This window comes from Orcinus orca, chromosome 3, assembly GCF_937001465.1.
Source record: "Orcinus orca chromosome 3, mOrcOrc1.1, whole genome shotgun sequence".
Taxonomy (NCBI): Eukaryota; Metazoa; Chordata; class Mammalia; order Artiodactyla; family Delphinidae; genus Orcinus; species Orcinus orca.
In genome coordinates, this window is record NC_064561.1 from 61,938,177 (window position 1) to 61,956,352 (window position 18,176).

The 18,176-nt window shown below is 43.4% G+C and overlaps 1 protein-coding gene and 1 long non-coding RNA gene across 5 annotated transcripts in view; one reads left to right on the forward strand and one right to left on the reverse strand.

Annotated features, from left to right (window-relative positions):
- Positions 1-5,223, reverse strand: part of LOC117196812 (uncharacterized) — a 35,871-nt gene extending 30,648 nt beyond the window's left edge. The window contains exon 1 of the long non-coding RNA XR_004477198.2: positions 5,095-5,223. This is a non-coding gene — a long non-coding RNA (uncharacterized LOC117196812). The remainder of the gene's footprint in view (positions 1-5,094) is intronic.
- PPP2R2B (protein phosphatase 2 regulatory subunit Bbeta) overlaps positions 1-18,176 on the forward strand; it is a 456,145-nt gene that overhangs the window by 19,410 nt on the left and 418,559 nt on the right. Inside the window, exon 1 of one of the 4 annotated variants that reach the window (XM_004280391.3) lies at positions 5,329-5,469. The exons of 2 other annotated variants lie outside the window; for them this stretch is intronic. In XM_004280391.3, coding sequence (XP_004280439.1) covers positions 5,396-5,469 — 74 coding nt within the window. In that variant the 5' untranslated portion in view covers positions 5,329-5,395. Of the gene's footprint in view, positions 1-5,328; positions 5,470-18,176 lie in introns of those variants that run through there. One more of the 4 variants, XM_004280393.3, reaches the window with a different exon arrangement.

Sequence of the window (18,176 nt, forward strand, 5' to 3'; positions counted from 1 at the left end):
TTTATCTTTTTCTGTCTGATTTAGTTCACTTAGCATAATGCCATCAAGTTCCACACATGTAGTCACAAATGACAAGATTTCCTTCTTTTTATGGATGAATAATATTCCATTGTATATATCTGTGTGTGTGTGTGTATACATACACACACACACACACACACACACACACACACACACACACAAAACGTATCTTCTTTATCCATTCATCCATTGGTGGACACTTAGGTTGTTTCCACATCTTGGCTATGGTAAATAATGCCGCAGTGAACATGGGGGTGCATATGTCTTTTTGAGTTAGTGGTTTCATTTTCTTTGGATGAGTACCTAGAAGTGGAATTGCTGGATCACTATTCGTTTTTTCACCATCTGAAATAACCTTGTTGATATAATATTTACTTGTTTATTGTCTATCTCCTTCTTCTAAAATGTAAACTCAGTGAGCTAAACCTTAATATATTATTTACTGCTGTATCGCCAACATCTAGAAGCGTGCCTAGAATTTAAAAGCTGCTAAAAATATTATCTTGTATCAATGGATGAATGAACTAAAAAAAAGAGGTTACTTTTCCTTGCAGATCAGAAAGTACCAAATTGTGAGTTTCACACACTGACTGGAGAGTGTGGGGAAATTGATGACAATTATGTCAGAATTCCCCTTGTTCAGTTCAGCCCAATTCAGTCCGGCACATATTTATTGAATTCCTATTATGTGTCAGGCAGTGAGCCTCACACTTAGGATTCAGGAGAGAAAAGTCAAAGTCCTACCCTCCTCCCACTTAGAGGCTGGCAAGGGAGATAGACACTTTATAGCAGTGATCAAAGTAATTGAATAGCATTTACTTTGTGCCATGTAGAATTCTAATCACTTTCATAAGTTACCTTATTTAATCCTCATCACAGCCCTGTATGTTAGGAGCGATAATTATACCTGAAGGAGAGGGCAGGTATTTTATCTGCCTTGTTTACTATTGACTCCTTAGCATCCTGGCATACACAGATGCTCAACAAATATAATCAATAATAAATGAGTGTTTTAAAAGGGGAGGATGGTATTTGAGAGTCTGTAGCAGATGGATCTGACCCTGTCTGAGGCATTAAGAAACCTCTCTCTGATGATGTGACATTCTATCTAAGATTTGAAGAATGAATAAGAATTTGCTCTGTTTTGACCTGAGAGTGAAAACCTGGGCAGTCTCAGCCTGACTTATCTTAAATAACCTAATTGTTCCCCCCTGGAATTTAGTTTACTTCTTAGCAAAATGAAAGACTGTGATGATGATATTTCCCCAAAGAAGGTTGTAAAAACATGTTAAAACAGAATGATCAGGGTAACTTTCCCATAAGAGTTGGGCTTCAGTGAGAGAAGGCAACGTAAATGGGACCAATGGGAATGGGCTGCTGGGAGGCCCCAAGTTCACTGGCCCCAAGGCAAAGGCTCCGTCAGGCTGGGACTTTGCAGGACAAAAGTGATTGCTTCTGATCTCCCAAGAGGTCAGTCTAAAGAAAGCTTGGAACAGCCTGGTCCACAGTACAGCACTCAACAATCTCCCAATTAATTACTTTTTTTTTTTTTTTGCCATTTGATGTCGGAACCTGGCATGTGGAAGTCATCTGGGGTGTTTCTTGTCTCTGGGCCAGACTCCAGGCCCTTCTCGCATGGCACCTAAAATGGGTCACCTTTATCTTTCCCTCCTCCTAGGCTTCTCATTTCTCTTTCTCTTTCTGCTCTTGGGCCCTCCCTCCAGGCACCTCTGCCACTGCCTTGGAGCCTCCCCTCCCCTGAGAAAGATTCCATCCTCTCCTGGTAGCCCTGCTCTTATCTGTGATGACATTAGGCATATCAGAGTCTAGTTCCACTTATGGAGTAAATGACTGCTCTTTATTTGCTAGGCTTCAGTAAGATAATTGCCTTTTAATAGGAACTTTTTATAATTAATACCTAATGCAAAAGCATGGCTACTTTTTTTTTTCAACTGGGCAAATACCATATTATTATTATTTCTCTTACTGGATTGCAGACCACACACTTGGACAAAACCTCAGAGATGGAGGCCAATCCGTCCTTTACCAGTGGACCAGACACTTAGAATGTAAAGGCGAACGTAGCAGGTTGACCAAAACTGCCTGACACCGGGTGATCTTGGGTGGCCTTGGGTGACCCTGGGTGGCCCTAGGTGATCTGGGGTGACTCTAGGTTACCCTGGGTGGCACTGGGTGATCCTGAGTGACCCTGGGTGATCCTGAATGACCTTGAGTAGAAGCATGGCTCTTTAACATTGAGCTTTTGGGACTCTATAATCCCAAAGAATCTTTTCAGAACCTCTTCCTGCTGTCACCCCTCTAATGCTGTATTATAATAGTTTATTAGTCCTTGTAATAATGTACTGCATTAGAGCAGGGATGGTATCTTATATCCTGTATCCCCATCACTCGGTCTAATGCCTGATATAACTTAAGGTAGCAACCAATTGTTGGACAAACGTGGTGAGACAAATGATCTACAAGAAGGGTGTTTAAAAAACTTTGTTACCCTGACCCTTCAAGCCAAAGCGTGAAATGAAATACCTTACTCCAGAGGTTCTTAAACTTTAAAGAATCATGTGGATTGTTAAATACTCAGATTCCTTGTCTGTCCCCAGAGAGTCTGAATCAATAGGCTTCAGGGCTGTGAAATCTGCATTCTCTACAAGCTCATCAAGTGATTCTGGTGTAAAAACCCTAGATTTCCTCAGGGAGCTGTTTGACTTTGGATAAATTATTACATCCTCTCAGCCAGTTTTGTCTTCTGTAAAATGGGATTGTTCAGAATCAAAGAGAAAAAAAGGATGTGAAAGCCCGTTGAACAGTTCAAGTAGAGCAGAACAAACCATCTGCATGGCAATCACCTGTCCAAGGAGATTTCCAATTTGTCCTTCCTGTCCCTTGCCCATTCTGCAGATGGGTAGATAGGGTCCATAGGCCTGGCACTAAATCAGGCATTTTAATGGCACTGTGTTTAACCTTTCATCTAAGCCATCCTATCTTGCCCTCATGATATCATGTAAGATTCTATTATTATCCTTATTAGATCTGTAATGAGGCTTAGAGATGTTGAGTCAGTTGCCCAAGATCACACAGTAAGTCAATATCAAAGGTAGGCTTCAACATTAGCTGTCTAATGGCAGCACCACCCTCTTAACCACACCCGCTCTTGCACTACTCTGAGGTTGGTATGCGGCCATAGAAGCTCAGAGAAGGCTAACAACGACAGTAAGAACAGCATTGGCAGTGACAGTTTACCAAGCGTCTACAACGTACCAGGCGCATCGTACGCTATCTCCCTTCATTCAAGAATACAAGAGGAAAACCTTGTTCCCATTTTATAGATGCAGAAACGAAGTCTCACGGGTGTTAAAGTTGTGTTTATATCTACCCAACTAATGAGTGAACGCACTGGGATTCACACTGTGTCACACCCCAAAGCCCACACTCCTTCCATTTTGACTCATTACCGATCAGGGATTAGAAGTTCTGTATCTCTCAGGAAGATGCCTCTGGATTTGCTCTTCTGTTGTGATTTTGAGATTATTCACACAACCAATCCAGACCTTTTAGGCATTGTTTAAACAGCAACTTACTTGGGATGGCCCAACCTTGCCAGGTCTCTGGGTCTAAGGAAGTGAAGGGTTGTATGACTATCAAAGGGCTAAAATGTCCTGTCCCCACCAGTAGTTTGTCATCATGTTGCAATGATCCAAAAATCAGGGAGAGAGCATGTTGATGGAAGAGTGGATTCACATCCTGGCCTGCACTGACACTATAATTACTTATGGCTCTAAGTCTTTGCTCTTGTGGGCGGACCAACACATTTCTCCAATGCTAAGTTAAGTAGTTTTGTAAAGAGGAGAGCCCATAAAGGCTCAAAAATTATTCTATCAGATTTCAAGGCACACTTTTATATTAAACCTTATTTTAAAAAATTTCACTCAGGGGAATACTGGTTTTCCTTTGAGGACCATTTAAATCATTTCCTCGTGCCTCTGAATGCGGCACAAAAACATTCATCTATTTCTCTTTATCATATTCACTAGTGTGTTTGACAGAACTTATAAATCTCCAACTGGTGCCTTGTGCTCACCTTCCAGTGGTAAGGTTTCCGAAGTTATTACTATTTCCTGGGTCATAACCAAACCAATTCCCCAATCCAAATAGTTTATATTTGGCAATTGGTCCTTTCCTTTAATATCCTCATTCTCTCTCTCTCTCTCTCCCTCCCTCCCTCCCTCCCTCCCTCCCTCCCTCCCTCCCTCCCTTCCTCCCTCCCTCCCTCCCTTCCTCCCTCCCTCCCTCCCCCCTCCCCCTCTCCCCCTCTCCCTCCCCCCTCCCTCCCCCTCCCCCTCTCCCTCTCCCTCTCCCTCTCCCTCTCCCTCTTCCTCTTCCGCTCTCCCCTGCCCTCTCATTTGCAACCTCAGTGAGAGTTTTGGTAAAGTTGTATAATCCTTGCATCAACTTACTCGTTACATATCGTCATATGCCATCAGGGTGCACGGCTTGGTGAAGGGCCAGTTCACTTGGGTTTAGTCTCTATTCTTGTGCTGTGGCTTTAAATTCGTACAGCAAATAACTCAGAACCAAGTTATTGCCTCGGTGTGAGTGCTGGCAGGAAAAAACAGCCGGTGTGAGTGCTGGCAGGAAAAAACAGCCGTAGTGGAGCACAGGATCTGTCTGTGTTAGCCCTCTGTCACCGACTACTCAACCCAGCTTTTGGCTTCACCTAAGTGATAAATGGTCCTATTGTTTGGGCTTCATATTAAAAAAATAGAACTCAATCTAGATTAAGCAAGGACAGAGACCCATTTCATTGCACTGTACTTTAATATTCCTGAGACCCATGGCATTACGGGTGGCTCTTTTAACAGCCATCTCTCTCCAGGGCGGAACACTATGCTGTCTTTGTTTCATCTGATCTTTCAGCTAAATAAGAGATGGTCACTTATCCTCACGACTCCCATATCCTGCTGGATTTCGATTGCTAAAAGAAACTGACCACACGGGAAAAGGGAGAGGTTTCAGGCAGGGCATTTCAGCGTGTGTTTACAGGCAAGACTGACTTACTCAGCAAATCCTGCTCGGAGGAGCTGCAGCCAATGAAGAGGCTATATCCCGGCTTGCTTGGGGGCTTCTGAGTTTGAGCTGCATGCAGAAATGTAAGGCAGTGCTTCCTGGCGCTGATGGCAAAATGGGACCCATCTCCAGTTATTCCTTGGGCTCCCCAGCTTTGCAGCCCTGGGAGCGAGCCTCCATAAACATGTGGGTGATGTAGTCAGCTTTAAGGGCCGAGAGAATCCTTATGGATTCAGGAGACTGGTTTTTTATTTAGATTTTTTTTCTTTTTCCTTTTTTTTTGGAAGATGAAATGCTTCTCTCGTTACCTGCCTTACATCTTCAGACCTCCGAATACCATCCTCTCTTCCAGCTGCCACACAGAAGGTACAGACCAGAGAGGGAGAGCATCTGGGTGGGTGGGAAAAAGTGGGCTGGTGTCTGACTTCCCACAGGCTCTGCTGATACTGCCTTCTGTAGCTACTAGATGACTGTCGTGCCCGGCAAAAGCTTGTATCTCACAGACTTAGATCTGCTTCTAAAATCAGTCTGTCTTCTCCAAGGAAAGTATTTTCTGAAGCGCAGGATAATATTGCAAAGATGATCTCAGAACTGATACAACTGAGTAGAAAATAATTTAGAAATATTTTGCCAATTTCCCTTGTTCTCCTTCACATGCAAACAAGTAACTGGAACTAACGTTAAAGGGGGAAAAAATTGCTGTAGATACTGCCACATACATTTATCCAAGCTCTCTGTTTTGTCACTGTCCTTTTAATAACTTGGTGTATGCCCAAGAAAGCAATTAGCAAAATAGAGTGAGCTTATTACTGTATGACTGTGGAGCGTTTGTTGTTGGATTGATTTGCTCGGTCTGTACTTGGCGTGCAGGACAGGAAGATCGCAGCTGAATTTCAGTGCTTGCTGGAAATGTGGTTTGTGGGGTCCTAAGTTGATACCTTAAGGCGAGGGTGAGCTGAGTCTTGTATGAACAGTTCCCCGGTTCCTGGTCCTTTAAGGCACCTCCTCTGCTGCCCTCTAACCTAGCATGATATGCACACATGAGGGGGGAGTTTCTGTGTGCACGTGTGTGTGCCTTGTAAACATTCTGGCAATTCCCTTTCAACTAGGCACAGCAGGTTTCAATGTTCCTAGAGTGACTAGCTGGACGTGCATCTTCTATGTGTGATTTGCCTGTTTATTTTGACCTGACACATCCTTGGAAAAGAGCAATTTCAGGAAAAGCCACTAGCTGGCTGTTTTTCAGCCTTAGGGGCTGTCCTACAAGCGGTCCTCGATGGAAGAGGGCTAAGGATGGTGAGGAACGACAACTCCGCCTCAGGTCCAGACACACTCTTCCAGAACTGAGCTGGTGAACAGCCTGTTCTGAAAACCCACCCTCGTTTCTCATCCTCACAGGAGGAGCCTGGGACTGGGGGCTGTGTATATAAAATGAGAGAAGCATGTATTATACCACAAGGTGCTTTTTAATCAGTACCCCCCAAGAAAAGGGAGTAGAAGTTTGGAATCACCCTTGAATTGAAACTGAGGATAGTATTTTCTATAGACGGTGATATTTCATAGATTTTTTAAAAATTGGATATTTTCTTTAAAATTTTATTAGGGGCTAAAGGAGGTGGCCCATTGAGAAATCTTTCTTCCCTCATAGAGAGAAACTTAGCCAGTCCCTACATGTGTTGGGGAGAAATAAGGAGTAACATGGATAGAAATTTCCAGAGGAACTTTCCAAATGCAAAGACTTAAACTCATATAGGAAGCTGCCTCAGTCGTTTCTGATTGGTCCCCTGACATCCCCTCCCAGCTAAAACTTTGAGAACCCAAACACTTGGTCTATTCAGTTGCTGTTTTGTATATGAATCAAAGACCCTACCTAATACAGACGAAACACCACCAACACAAGAACTTTCTTGAACTGTGTTTTTAATCAAATTTAACTGATTTATTCCATCAAAACGGAAACCCCATTTTATTCATGTCAAAGCAAACAATCTCTGAATCACCAGCTATCATCAGATTTAGGGGTGGGAGTGGGGAGGCTTGTCTCTGAATTTGTTGTAAACCTATTGAAGACAATGTTCCAGGAAGATAGCATCTGGCAAACATTAAAATCAGGGATGAGGTGCAGGGGCACAGTAGTAAAGGCAGGAGTTAAATACCAAGCGGCCAGGGCCAAGTCCCTTAATTGCTCTATGCCCAACTTCATCTCTAAAATAGAAATGAAAAGACCTACTCCCAGGACGTTAAGAATTAAATGCGATAATTAAAGTTCTTCATAAATCTTGCTACATGAAAGACGCCATCATGTGTGAGTCCCACACGCTATGCGCTTTATTAGATATTCAAGTCTCTGTTATTTACTATACTGTCTAAAGCAACCAAGTGGTTTCCTCAAGCACATCACAGTGTCACTAGAAACTTGTTACGCTTAGTTAGAGTTTGTGGAGAAAAAGATGTCAGAATGAATCTGGGTTTGTGTTTTTATATTGTTAGCAATCATGTCCCTCTGTAGTCTATTCTGGAAAAGTTATGGCTGGGAACTTCCTATTTTATTGCATTGAAAAAGTCAAGAATGGATAACTTGTGTCTGTCCCTGTGAAAATCAAATAAATCCAAATGACCCACATCCTCCCCTGAAGAGTCATTATAGAACAATCCTAAGAGCTTTAGCAATTCCTGGGCTGCTACGGGGATGGAACCGTCCTACTGAGAAGACTAGCATTGTCCTCTCAGCCTTGCCTTCACTTTGTTTTCTCAACACAGGAAGATCCTGGGCTTCGAATCCTATCTCTACCATATGCTAACTGGGTGATGTTGGGTAGTTCCTTTACCTCTCTGAGCCGAAGTGTCCTCATTTGTAAAACATGCAAAGAAATACATTCAGAATGCCATACACAGGGGGGTGGTGGTGATGATGATGATAATAACCAGACTGCACTTGTATTTACGACATCTAAGGCATTATCTAAGTGCATTATATATAGCAACACATTGTACGTAGGGTTAATCACCAATATGTAACTCTTATGTGAATGCTAGTTGTTTTAAATATTGTGGGTTGGGGAGCTTTTGGTGACCGTGCTGGAGGGATCTGCTTTTATTACCATGCTCTACTTTAACCTGAAATAAGAAGACACAACCAGAAAAAAAGGACAGCTAAATAATGCTGATGCAGAAATAGGGTTTTGAGAAGACAACGACTGTATTCCCTTCTCTGTGGACCTCATTAAGTGCGTACATAACTCCATCCCCCTGACAGGAAAGGATTCATTCAGCAAAATGGCTTCAGGACTAGAGGAACAAAATCCCAATCACAGTCAAAAAGGAACCATTCTAGTCAGGACAGAGGGGATGGGGAGACCCACAGGAATGAGAGACCAGTGAGGTATGAGGAACCTTGCCTAATGTTCTCCGATGGACCTAATTTGGCACCTGACACGGGAGGGCCTTTATTGGGGTTATCTTACAAATGAGCAGAGGTACTTTCTTTTCCTAAAGGGTAATGTGCTTTGCCACATGCCATATCCCGTTCCTGAGTTGTCTGGTCATGGTTCCATGCTGCAAACCCTGTTCATCCTTTAAAACTCAGTTTCAGTCAAGTCTTTCTAGAAAGACTTCCTCAACAACTCCAAAGATGGAGGTGTTATTATGAGTCACGTAAACCACAGTAACAGTGAGAAGAAGAAATGAGAGAGGAGCAGTCGTAGCACCACAAAGCCTGTGGATCACTGGCTATGTGCTGAAGGCACTGGCCCCTCACACAGCCTCTTGCGTCCGACACCGTTTTCTGCACGTTATAGATGAGGAAACTGACACACACCAGCTTGCCCAGAGCCATGGTTAGGAAAGTGGCAGAGCCAAGACTCAAGTCCAAACAGTCTAAATCACAACTCAGTGCTCTTGCCCCTACATCGCACATTTCCTTCTGAGGATCAGCGTGAGAATAGCCTTCAGGTTTACACTGAAACAGTCTATGTCCATGTCTGTCTCCTGGTGGCCCAGAGCAGCTTGGGCACGGGGATCCTACCCTCTTCATCTTAAGTCTCTGAAACCTGGTTTGTACAGAGCTTGACTGAGTAGATGCTCAAGAAATTCTTCTTAAATGAAGGGCTGAACTGCAGAGTGAATGAATACACTTACCTGTCTTCTTTCAACAATGTTCCTTTAAGAGGAGGAAACTTTCTTAAGCAAAATATCTTCCAATGACACCCAAAAGTAGAGCTGCTGGAAGTCTCCACACACACACAGAGGAAAAAAATACACATTTTTCTAGCTCTTTACTTTTAGAAGTAAACCTTGCAGTGTTTTCCATTTGCTAGGCACAATTCCACTGTGTGTGTACATGGATAAAGGTACAGGTGCGTCTGCGTATTCCTCACAACAATCCTATGAGGTAGGTACTGTTACCGTCCTCATGTGTTAAACATGAGGAAACCAGAACACAGAGAAGTTAGGTAACTTGTCCAAGGTCACACAGCTGTTAAGTGCAAGGGCTAGGATTAGAATCCATGTAGTTCGGTTCCAAGGTTCATGGCTATGAAAGGGTGTTGCTCTATTTTGTGCCTTTTTATGTATTTATGGAATTCTTATATTTCATGTTTTTGGCTTTCTCTTCGCAGTCTCTTTCACGTATTTAGAACCAACCCACTTTGGGCCCGCGTCCAAATATACTTCTACCCGCAGTGTTCCCTGACTACTCATTTTCTCATTGTTACAAATACACACCTACGTTGAAAGTCTTTCCCAAATGCACATTATGATTCTCTGTAACAAAATTTTATTACATCACCTGAAGGGGTTATCGTAAGGATTAAGTGAGACAGAATCTTACATTGTTTGACACTGCTTTACATTTAAAATTTGCTTTCCATTTTTACATACAATAGGTGAACTGTCCCTGCTTTCATCTAAGGCCAGCGAGCCAGCCAGCCCTCCCCGCTGTGAGCTGGATCCCACCTCGGACCCCTCCTCAAGCCCCTCACTCCTGCACTCGGCCCCTCTCCCTCTGCTATCACCAAGTCTTTCCTCTCCACAGGATCTTTTGTGGCGGTCCACAAACATACTGTAAATCATCTCACTTTAGGTAGTCATGTCCTGATCCTGTATCCCCCTCCAGTTGCTGCCTCATTCCCTGCTCCCCTTTTCAAAAAAATGCCTTGAAAGGGTCCTCTATACACAGTCACCCTGTCTTTTCCTCCAGGCTGCTCTTTCCATCCCTCCACCAAAATGGCTCTTGTGAGAGTCACCGGTGGCCACCTCATTGATGAATCCAATATCCTTTGCCAGGTCCCTGCTACTACAGCTCTTAGCAGTGTAGGCACAGATGATCAGTGCTTCCTTCTTTTTTTTTTTTTTTTTTTTTTTGCGGTACGCAGGCCTCTCACTGTTGTGGTCTGTCCCATTGCGGAGCACAGGCTCCGGACGCGCAGGCTCAGCGGCCATGGCTCACGGGCCCAGCTGCCCCGCGGCATGTGGGATCTTCCCGTACCGGGGCATGAACCCATGTCTCCTGCATCGGCAGGCAGACTCTCATCCACTGCGCCACCAGGGAAGCCCAGTGCTTCCTTCTTGAGAGGGTTTCTTGTCTTGGCCTCAAGGCCCATACTTTCTCTCTGTTTCCCTCTCCCTCACGGCTAGTCCTTCTCAGACTCCCCTGCTTGTTCCTTATCATCTTCCCAACCTGTAAATATTGGAGCCCAGGGCTCAGTCTTCTCCTTAATCTATGCTTACTCCTAGGTGATCTCATGCTCTTAAGTATCATCTATTCAGTTTATATCTCTAGCTTCAACCTCTCCCTAAAATGCAGACTTGTACATCTAACTGCCTACCCAACATTTCCACTTGGACGTCCAACAGAGATTTCAAAACAGAGCTACTGATTTCCTCTCAAGAAAAACCTGTTGGTCCAGCGTTTTTCTCCAGCTCAGTAAATGAGAACCTAATTGCTCAAGCCAAAAACCTTGGAGTTGTCTTTGATTTCCTTCTATCTCTCACATCCTTCTAATTCTACAATAAATCCTCTTGGGCTTAGACTCCTAAAAATTATCCAGAATCCAATCACATCTTATCACATCCATCACTCAAATGTTTCTTTATCAGAGGCCTTTCCTGGCCTTCCTATCTAAAATAAAATGCCTCACCCCAGTGTTCACAGCAGCACTATTTACAATTGCCAAGCTATGGAAGCAATCTAAGTGTCCATCAACAGATAAGTGGATAAAGAAGATGTGGTACATATACACATAATTGAATACTAAGCCATAAAAAGGAATGAAATCTTGCTATCTGCAACAACATGAATGGACTTGGAGGGTATTATACTAAGTGAAATGTGGAATCTAAAAAATACAACAAACTAATGAACATAACAAAAAAGAAACAGACTCACAGATAGAGAGAACAAACTAGTGGTTACCAGTAGGGAGAGAGAAGGCGAGAGGGGCAATATAGGGGTAGGTACAAACTACTATATATAAATAAGCTACAAAAAGATATAAATAGAAAAATAAAAAATAAAATAATGTACAAGGATATACTGTACAATACAGGAATATAGCCAATATTTTATAATACCTATAAATGGAGTATAACCTTTAAAAATTGTGAATCAATATATTGTGCACCTGTAACATACTGTACATAAATTATACTTCAATAAAAAAGAAAAAAAGGTTACGATGTAGCCAGATGGAAAAAAAAAATCTCTCTCTCTCACACACACGTATACAGTTACCTTTACCCTGCTTTATTTTTACTCCATAGCACTTACCTTTACCTGACATGTTATATATCCATTTACTTATTTGTCACCAGTCTTGTCATGCTATAGAATATAAGCTACATGAAAGCAAAGGCATTCTCTGTTTTGTTCATTTCTGTGTCTCCAGTACTTAGAAGAGTTTCTAGCACATGGTGAGCATAGCATAGATACTTATTGATTGAATGAATGCATTTATATGAAGTCTTAGCGATAAGGTGGAAAGAGTGAGCTCTGAAATCAGATGAACCTGAGTTCCAATCTCAGAACTGATAATTACCAGCTGCGTGACCTTCAGTTACTTAACTGGTATATTTCCTTCTCTAATAATAACACGTCCAAGTATTATCATGAAGGTGAAAAAATAATGTTGGTAAACACCTTGCATGATGCCTGTGGATATTCAGTGAACTGGACTTAATGTTATTATTTTTTGCATCCCACACTGCATTTCCGCAGCTGTCACATATAGGCATTAAGATTCCATGTGGATTGACTTTGTTGCCTATCTACATAGCTAGCATTGTTTGTGGGTTTGTTATGTGCCAGACTCTACCTTAAATACTTTATAGTTCCTACCTCACATAAATCTCACAAAAACATCACAAGTATTGGTGCGTATTCTCAGTTTACAGATGAGGGAACAAGGCATCGAATTACATAGTAACTTACTCAAAACCACACAGCTAATATGCGGTAGATCAGGGTTTGCACCCAGACTGCCTGACCTCCAGCAACCAGGCTCTTAGCTGCCCCATACCACTGCCCACAATATTCAGGCACTGTTCTCAGCACGTGGAAACTGAAAAGATTCATCCCTATTTTAAGAAACTAAAGGAGAGAGGAAGGCATAGGCACACAACCCTAACAGTAGGTTTTAGCCCTGGCCGTGCATGAGAATCAGCTGTGGCAAAGGCATGGGGCTGTCTCCGCCCCAGACTCTCTGGAAGTCGGCCCCAGGAATCCTGGTTTTTAAATTTCCCCCAGATGAATCTTAGGAGCAGTCAGAGGTCAGAAGCTGAGTCTGTGAAACAACAGCCATGACTGAGGAACGTCTTCAGAGCTCAAGGGAGGAGCCCTGGGAGAAAGAGGTTGATCACTTGTGGATCCCTTTGAAAAATGACGGACTAAAATCCTGCCGCTGAGAAGAGGTTGCTTTTGGTCAAGATGTCTGGCAGAGAAGTGGCTGTCCTGGGAAGATTCAAGGTCAGTGTCATCCTCTTAAACATTCAGTGGGCCTCTACTGTGCGTTTGTCGGCTTCATGGTATCTATGAGTTTGCTTCAAGATGTTTTATTCAAGTATTGGCTAAACCATCTGCCTAATATAGAGAAAGTTATTCAGTCTGGGGGGGGCTTTAGTTTTGACATCTATAAAAAGGAGGATGAAAATGTTGCACATACCAAAGAGTTGCTTTGGTGAGTAAACGTGATAATCCATACAAAATGAGTAGTGTGGTACCCGTGCAATTTAAGAGTTAGCTGTTGTTATCATTAATATGATTCGTATTAGTGGAAGCCCCTGAAATCGACTCCTGCCTTGTGCGCTTTCGTATGATGTGGTGACGGAAAAAATCCTGGGTCAGTCGTCTGGACTAGGCTCTAGTTCTCTTCTGACATTGGTGTCTCTTGTGAAAATGGCTAATCCTGCTGTGCCTCCCGGACCGGGGCACAAACCCGTGTCCCCTGCGTCGGCAGGCGGACTCTCAACCACTGCGCCACCAGGGAAGCCCTCAAACGGCAATATAATAAAACCTGGTGGTGCTGGTGTGAAATTAAATGAGAGGTGCTTTGTGAAGTCGGTCCCCCTCTTGAGTCTCCACATATAAAATCACCTCACGGGGAACGGTAACCCCATTTTCAGGAGTTTCTAATAAAAATCCATAAGGAATTTGACAGTGGGTAAGAAATAGGAAGGACAGCACATAATGTTTAAATAAAAGCCAACCGGGCTCCAGGCACTCTGCGTGTATTATTATCACATGGAGATAATTATCACAACAATTCTGCCAGGAAAGAAGCCTGGCCAGGTGAAGATACTGATGGAGGACTGGTGAGATGAGATATTTAGTTGGAAAAGACTTTGGCTTTGTAATCTGATAAACCAGAGTTCCTAACGAGACTTCAAGTTATTTATCCTCTGAGTGTCTGTTTTCTCAACTGTGAAATGGAAGTAAATAATGTTGCCTTTTCATGTTTCTTGTAAGGATTAACGATATCGAGCAGCATGTGCCTGGTAGCCACCTAATGGACGTTCCCTGTACTTGCTGTGACAGAATGTTTGTCCAGGTCTCACCAGTGGTAACACCAGGCTGGTTGATTCTTTCAACCTGTATCACCTTTTCTGGTGCTTGCCTGTAATGTACAGTTGTCAGTGTTGTTCTGATTTGTGTTTCTGAATTCATTATTTGTCTTTGGTACTTGTGCCCCAGGACAATTCCTTCATTTTGACTCAATTTTATAAATCTAATAGATAAATCACTGGCGGTGAAATCATCACTGTTGTTAGAGTCTGGCCTGTTAGTTTTCTGAGTCATTGTTTCTTCACTGGCAGATTGAGCTGGGAGAAAAGATGGGCCAAGATGACCAGGGCCTTTGTCTCCACAAGTGTCTGCAATAGCACAGTTAGTAGGGAAAGCAAATGGGAGACAAATAAATTCAAAGGTGTGCCTGAAAGCCCTATCGGAATCCTATTGTTGATACGTGGGAATGTCACTTACCTGAAAATGTTAGGAGCAAATTCATTAGTCAGGGAACCTCCTTTCAAGAGACATCATTAATTTATTTTTTCATTTATTTAAGAATACAAACACTTAAAGAATATATCTGTTATATGTCAAATATTGGCTGGGAAATGGGTTCACTGGTGGTAAAAATAAATGTGGTTCATGCCCTGATGGAAGACAAATAAACTAATCAAATGAATATAAACTGTGGCAAATGCTGCAATGGAGAGGACATGGAACCAGGGCAAGGTCTAACAGGGGTTTGTAATGCACAGGAAGACCAGGACACTTTCCCTGAAGAAGTGTCACTTGAGCTGAGATCTGAAGGATGAGTAAAATTTAACTAGGCAGAATAAGAGAGAGAATCTTCCCTGCGGAGGGGGGAGCATGTTTTCAAGGTCTTGTTACCAGAGGGACATGGTGAATGTGAGGTCCTGAAGGAAGGCCAGTGTGGCTGGAGCACAGAGACCAAGAAGGAGTTTGGAGGAGACTGAGGCTACGAGTGCTGTGACCCTGCATGTTCTGTGTTGTGAATGACGGAGTTTGGTCTTGATCCAAAGACCAACTGGAAATTATGGAAGGGTATGAACTTGGGGAAAGAAGCCTGGCCATATTTGTAGCATGAGAAGACTGTTCTGACTGCTGTGAGAATAGATTAGAGAGGCTAAGAGGGGGTGGACATATTTTAAGGAGTTGGCCACTCAAAACAGAGATACATGGCTGCTTTGCTTGAAGCAGCCCTTATTGTTGTAGTGCAGTAGACTTGTAGGTGGTTCTATGTACGCCCCAAATTCCTCAAGTTGCATGTGTGTCTTATTAAAACAGTCTTATGAACACGGAAACCTGGCCATTGGCTTGACATCCAGACAAAGAAATTGTATTCTAAATGAGCAATGTCAGGAACACAGCAGGCTGTGTTTTGAAGAGGAAGTAAACATTCCAGGCATTGAAAAATAGAGTGTGTTTCCTCTTCCAGACACAGCACTTGCAAAGCACGATATTTAGAAGGAAGAGAAAGGCTGTCTTAGGACAGAACCACTAAGAATGTTTTTATATCATGTTATTCAACAAAATAGCTGCTATATCCAAGCCTCTGGAAGGAACAGTACATATGCTCAGCTGCGTATGTTTATATATAAACAGCAAGGTGGCCCTCTCAGGGGACTGTTGGCCAAAAGTCTTAGGAGCAAAGGTTAGGAAGCCACATCCTAACTTAATTATAAATTCATTCTTTCATGGTCCTCTAACACAGATGATAGAATGTCTAAGCTTGCGGTGGGAACCCCAAATGTAACATCCTGCAGGAGCCAAGTAGGTACCATTAACCACAAAGGCATGATGTTGGCTATCATGGAGTGTATCACTGTGTGTTCCAGCCCTGCCTAAAGGCAACACAATTTAGTTACAGACCACTTGTTTTCATCCCATTGGAAAGAATCACAGAATTTCCGTTTGGGAGAAGACCTCTGATTCAGGGACATTCGCAGGGTCCATGAACCCCCTCACAGCTATGTTCCTGACAACATAGCTATGAAAAGCTTGCTTCCTGCCCAAGCTGCCCATTTAACTTCAGAAGAGTGCTGACCATGCGTCCATCTTTAAGTTGAGCTGAAATCTATTTCTCAGAACCATCAAGACAATTCTCCATGTGCACGAGGATGGTTCACATGCCGTGTACAGGCTTAAGATTGCTGTTCCCTCTTACTGTGATGTTCTTCGCCCAACCCCACTATTCTCTCCCTCACTTCTTTTAAGCCTTTGCACAAACGTCATCCTTCAGATAGTCCTTCCTGCCTACCATCTCTGAAAGGACGCGCCTCCCCGCACTCAACCTTGGTTTTACTCCGTAGATTTGCTCACTGCTTCAGGTGTTAGATGTTGGCGTCTGTTTATCGTCGTTTCCTCTCACTAGACCATAAGCTCTATGAGAGCAGGCACTTTGAGCCTTTGCTCCCCACTGGACCTGGCACATAGGTGATGATAAATGGTGGTGGGAAACAAATGACAAATCATCTCGGCTGGCAACAAGTACAGGCAAGTGGAGTGACCCGCGAGATTTTGGCCTCCCTTCCACTAACACAGTGGTTCCCAAATGCTAGCATACGTAAGATTAACTAGAGTGCTTAGTTTAAAATGCAGATCTGGGGGCTCACACACTCTCTGCTGAAATTCTGAATCAGTAGAGCCAGAGTGGAGCCCAAGAACCCCCACTTCTAATCTGCACTCCAAAACCTGTTGAGGAAGAAACCTCAAGTGCAATAATTCAAGAAACACTGTCCTAGGATAACAGAGTATAGACGATGTAGGCAACGCCACTGAATGTCACATGGTTTCCTTCCTCCCTCCGTATCTAGCCCAAGATGCAGGAACTCTAGATTTAGCCTCAGGGAGGGATGCTGCTCAAGAGAAGGGGGTTAGGTGCCCTGCTTGTAAGCACCCTGATTCTAAATCTCAGTCGGAGATTGCATGACTGCAGATGTGCCAACGATGGGTCTTAGAGGGGAGCTCGGAAGCAAAGGGTCAACATTCATTTCCTCCACTGCCTGAGCACACAGAGCCGTTTTCCGAATGGCTGCTGCCGCCTGTGAGTGACGCAGGATACCACCTTGGTCCTGGCAATCTGTGTCAAACCAGATGGATAGCTAGAGCTGGAGGAGACAGGGCAGCTGTGTTCAGAGCCCTACCCCCCACGTGGCAGAGAGATGAATTGAACCATCTAAAAGCACACAGCTAGTTAGTGTCAGAGCTGGGACTGACACCCAGCCTGTGGCTTCACTGCACTGTTTTGGCCTCAGTGCCCCCTTTGAAAGTGGTTTGACAGTTCCTAACAATCCTGTGGATATGTTAGAATGACAGGCTGATCTGAGTAGAGACTCTATATGGAAGTCCACGGAGAAAGCCCTCCAGGATACCCTGTAAAGAGTTTCCTTCCTTTCACACAGCAGACTTGTGCCTTGATAAGCCCTCAGGAGAGAACCAGCTTTGAGGTACTTTTCAGTGGCTGAGCGAGGTATGTATAATGAATGGGGCTATTACTTGATAGTTTTTAAAAGGAAGCTAATTTTTCTTTGAAATTGGCCCTATTTACACACAGAATCAGCTGAAAAGAGTATTATCTGGTATTAAGCTTTCAAGAATACTCTCATAAGTGCTATCTTCCCCCCATTGGGTACCTAATAAGGTTGCTCAGGACCAGGGTATGGAAGATGTGTTTCTCCACACTGTGCCTCTTCAGTGCCACTAAGTGATGGGCTGAACTTGACTGTGTAGAGCTCAGGGCTGGGACTATGGGGCAGTCAAATATTGCCTGAACCAATTCTCTTCCAATGTCTCCTACTCCCATCTCAGACATACCGCTGTGCCAACTTGCATTTTCCTCTTCCCCGTCTCACTCACCCAAGCGAAGTTGGTTGTACATGCTGGGAACAGCCTCCTCCAAATTCACTTCATTTGTACTCATTTCCAATCTTCTGTTTGGAAATTGTATTTTTGGCTCCCATTCAGATAAAGTCAAACTGAGATGATAAATGGAAACGATCCTCTGTGTGAAGCAGTGGCCAAGGCTTTAGTTACAATTTTCTATTGATCCTCAGAC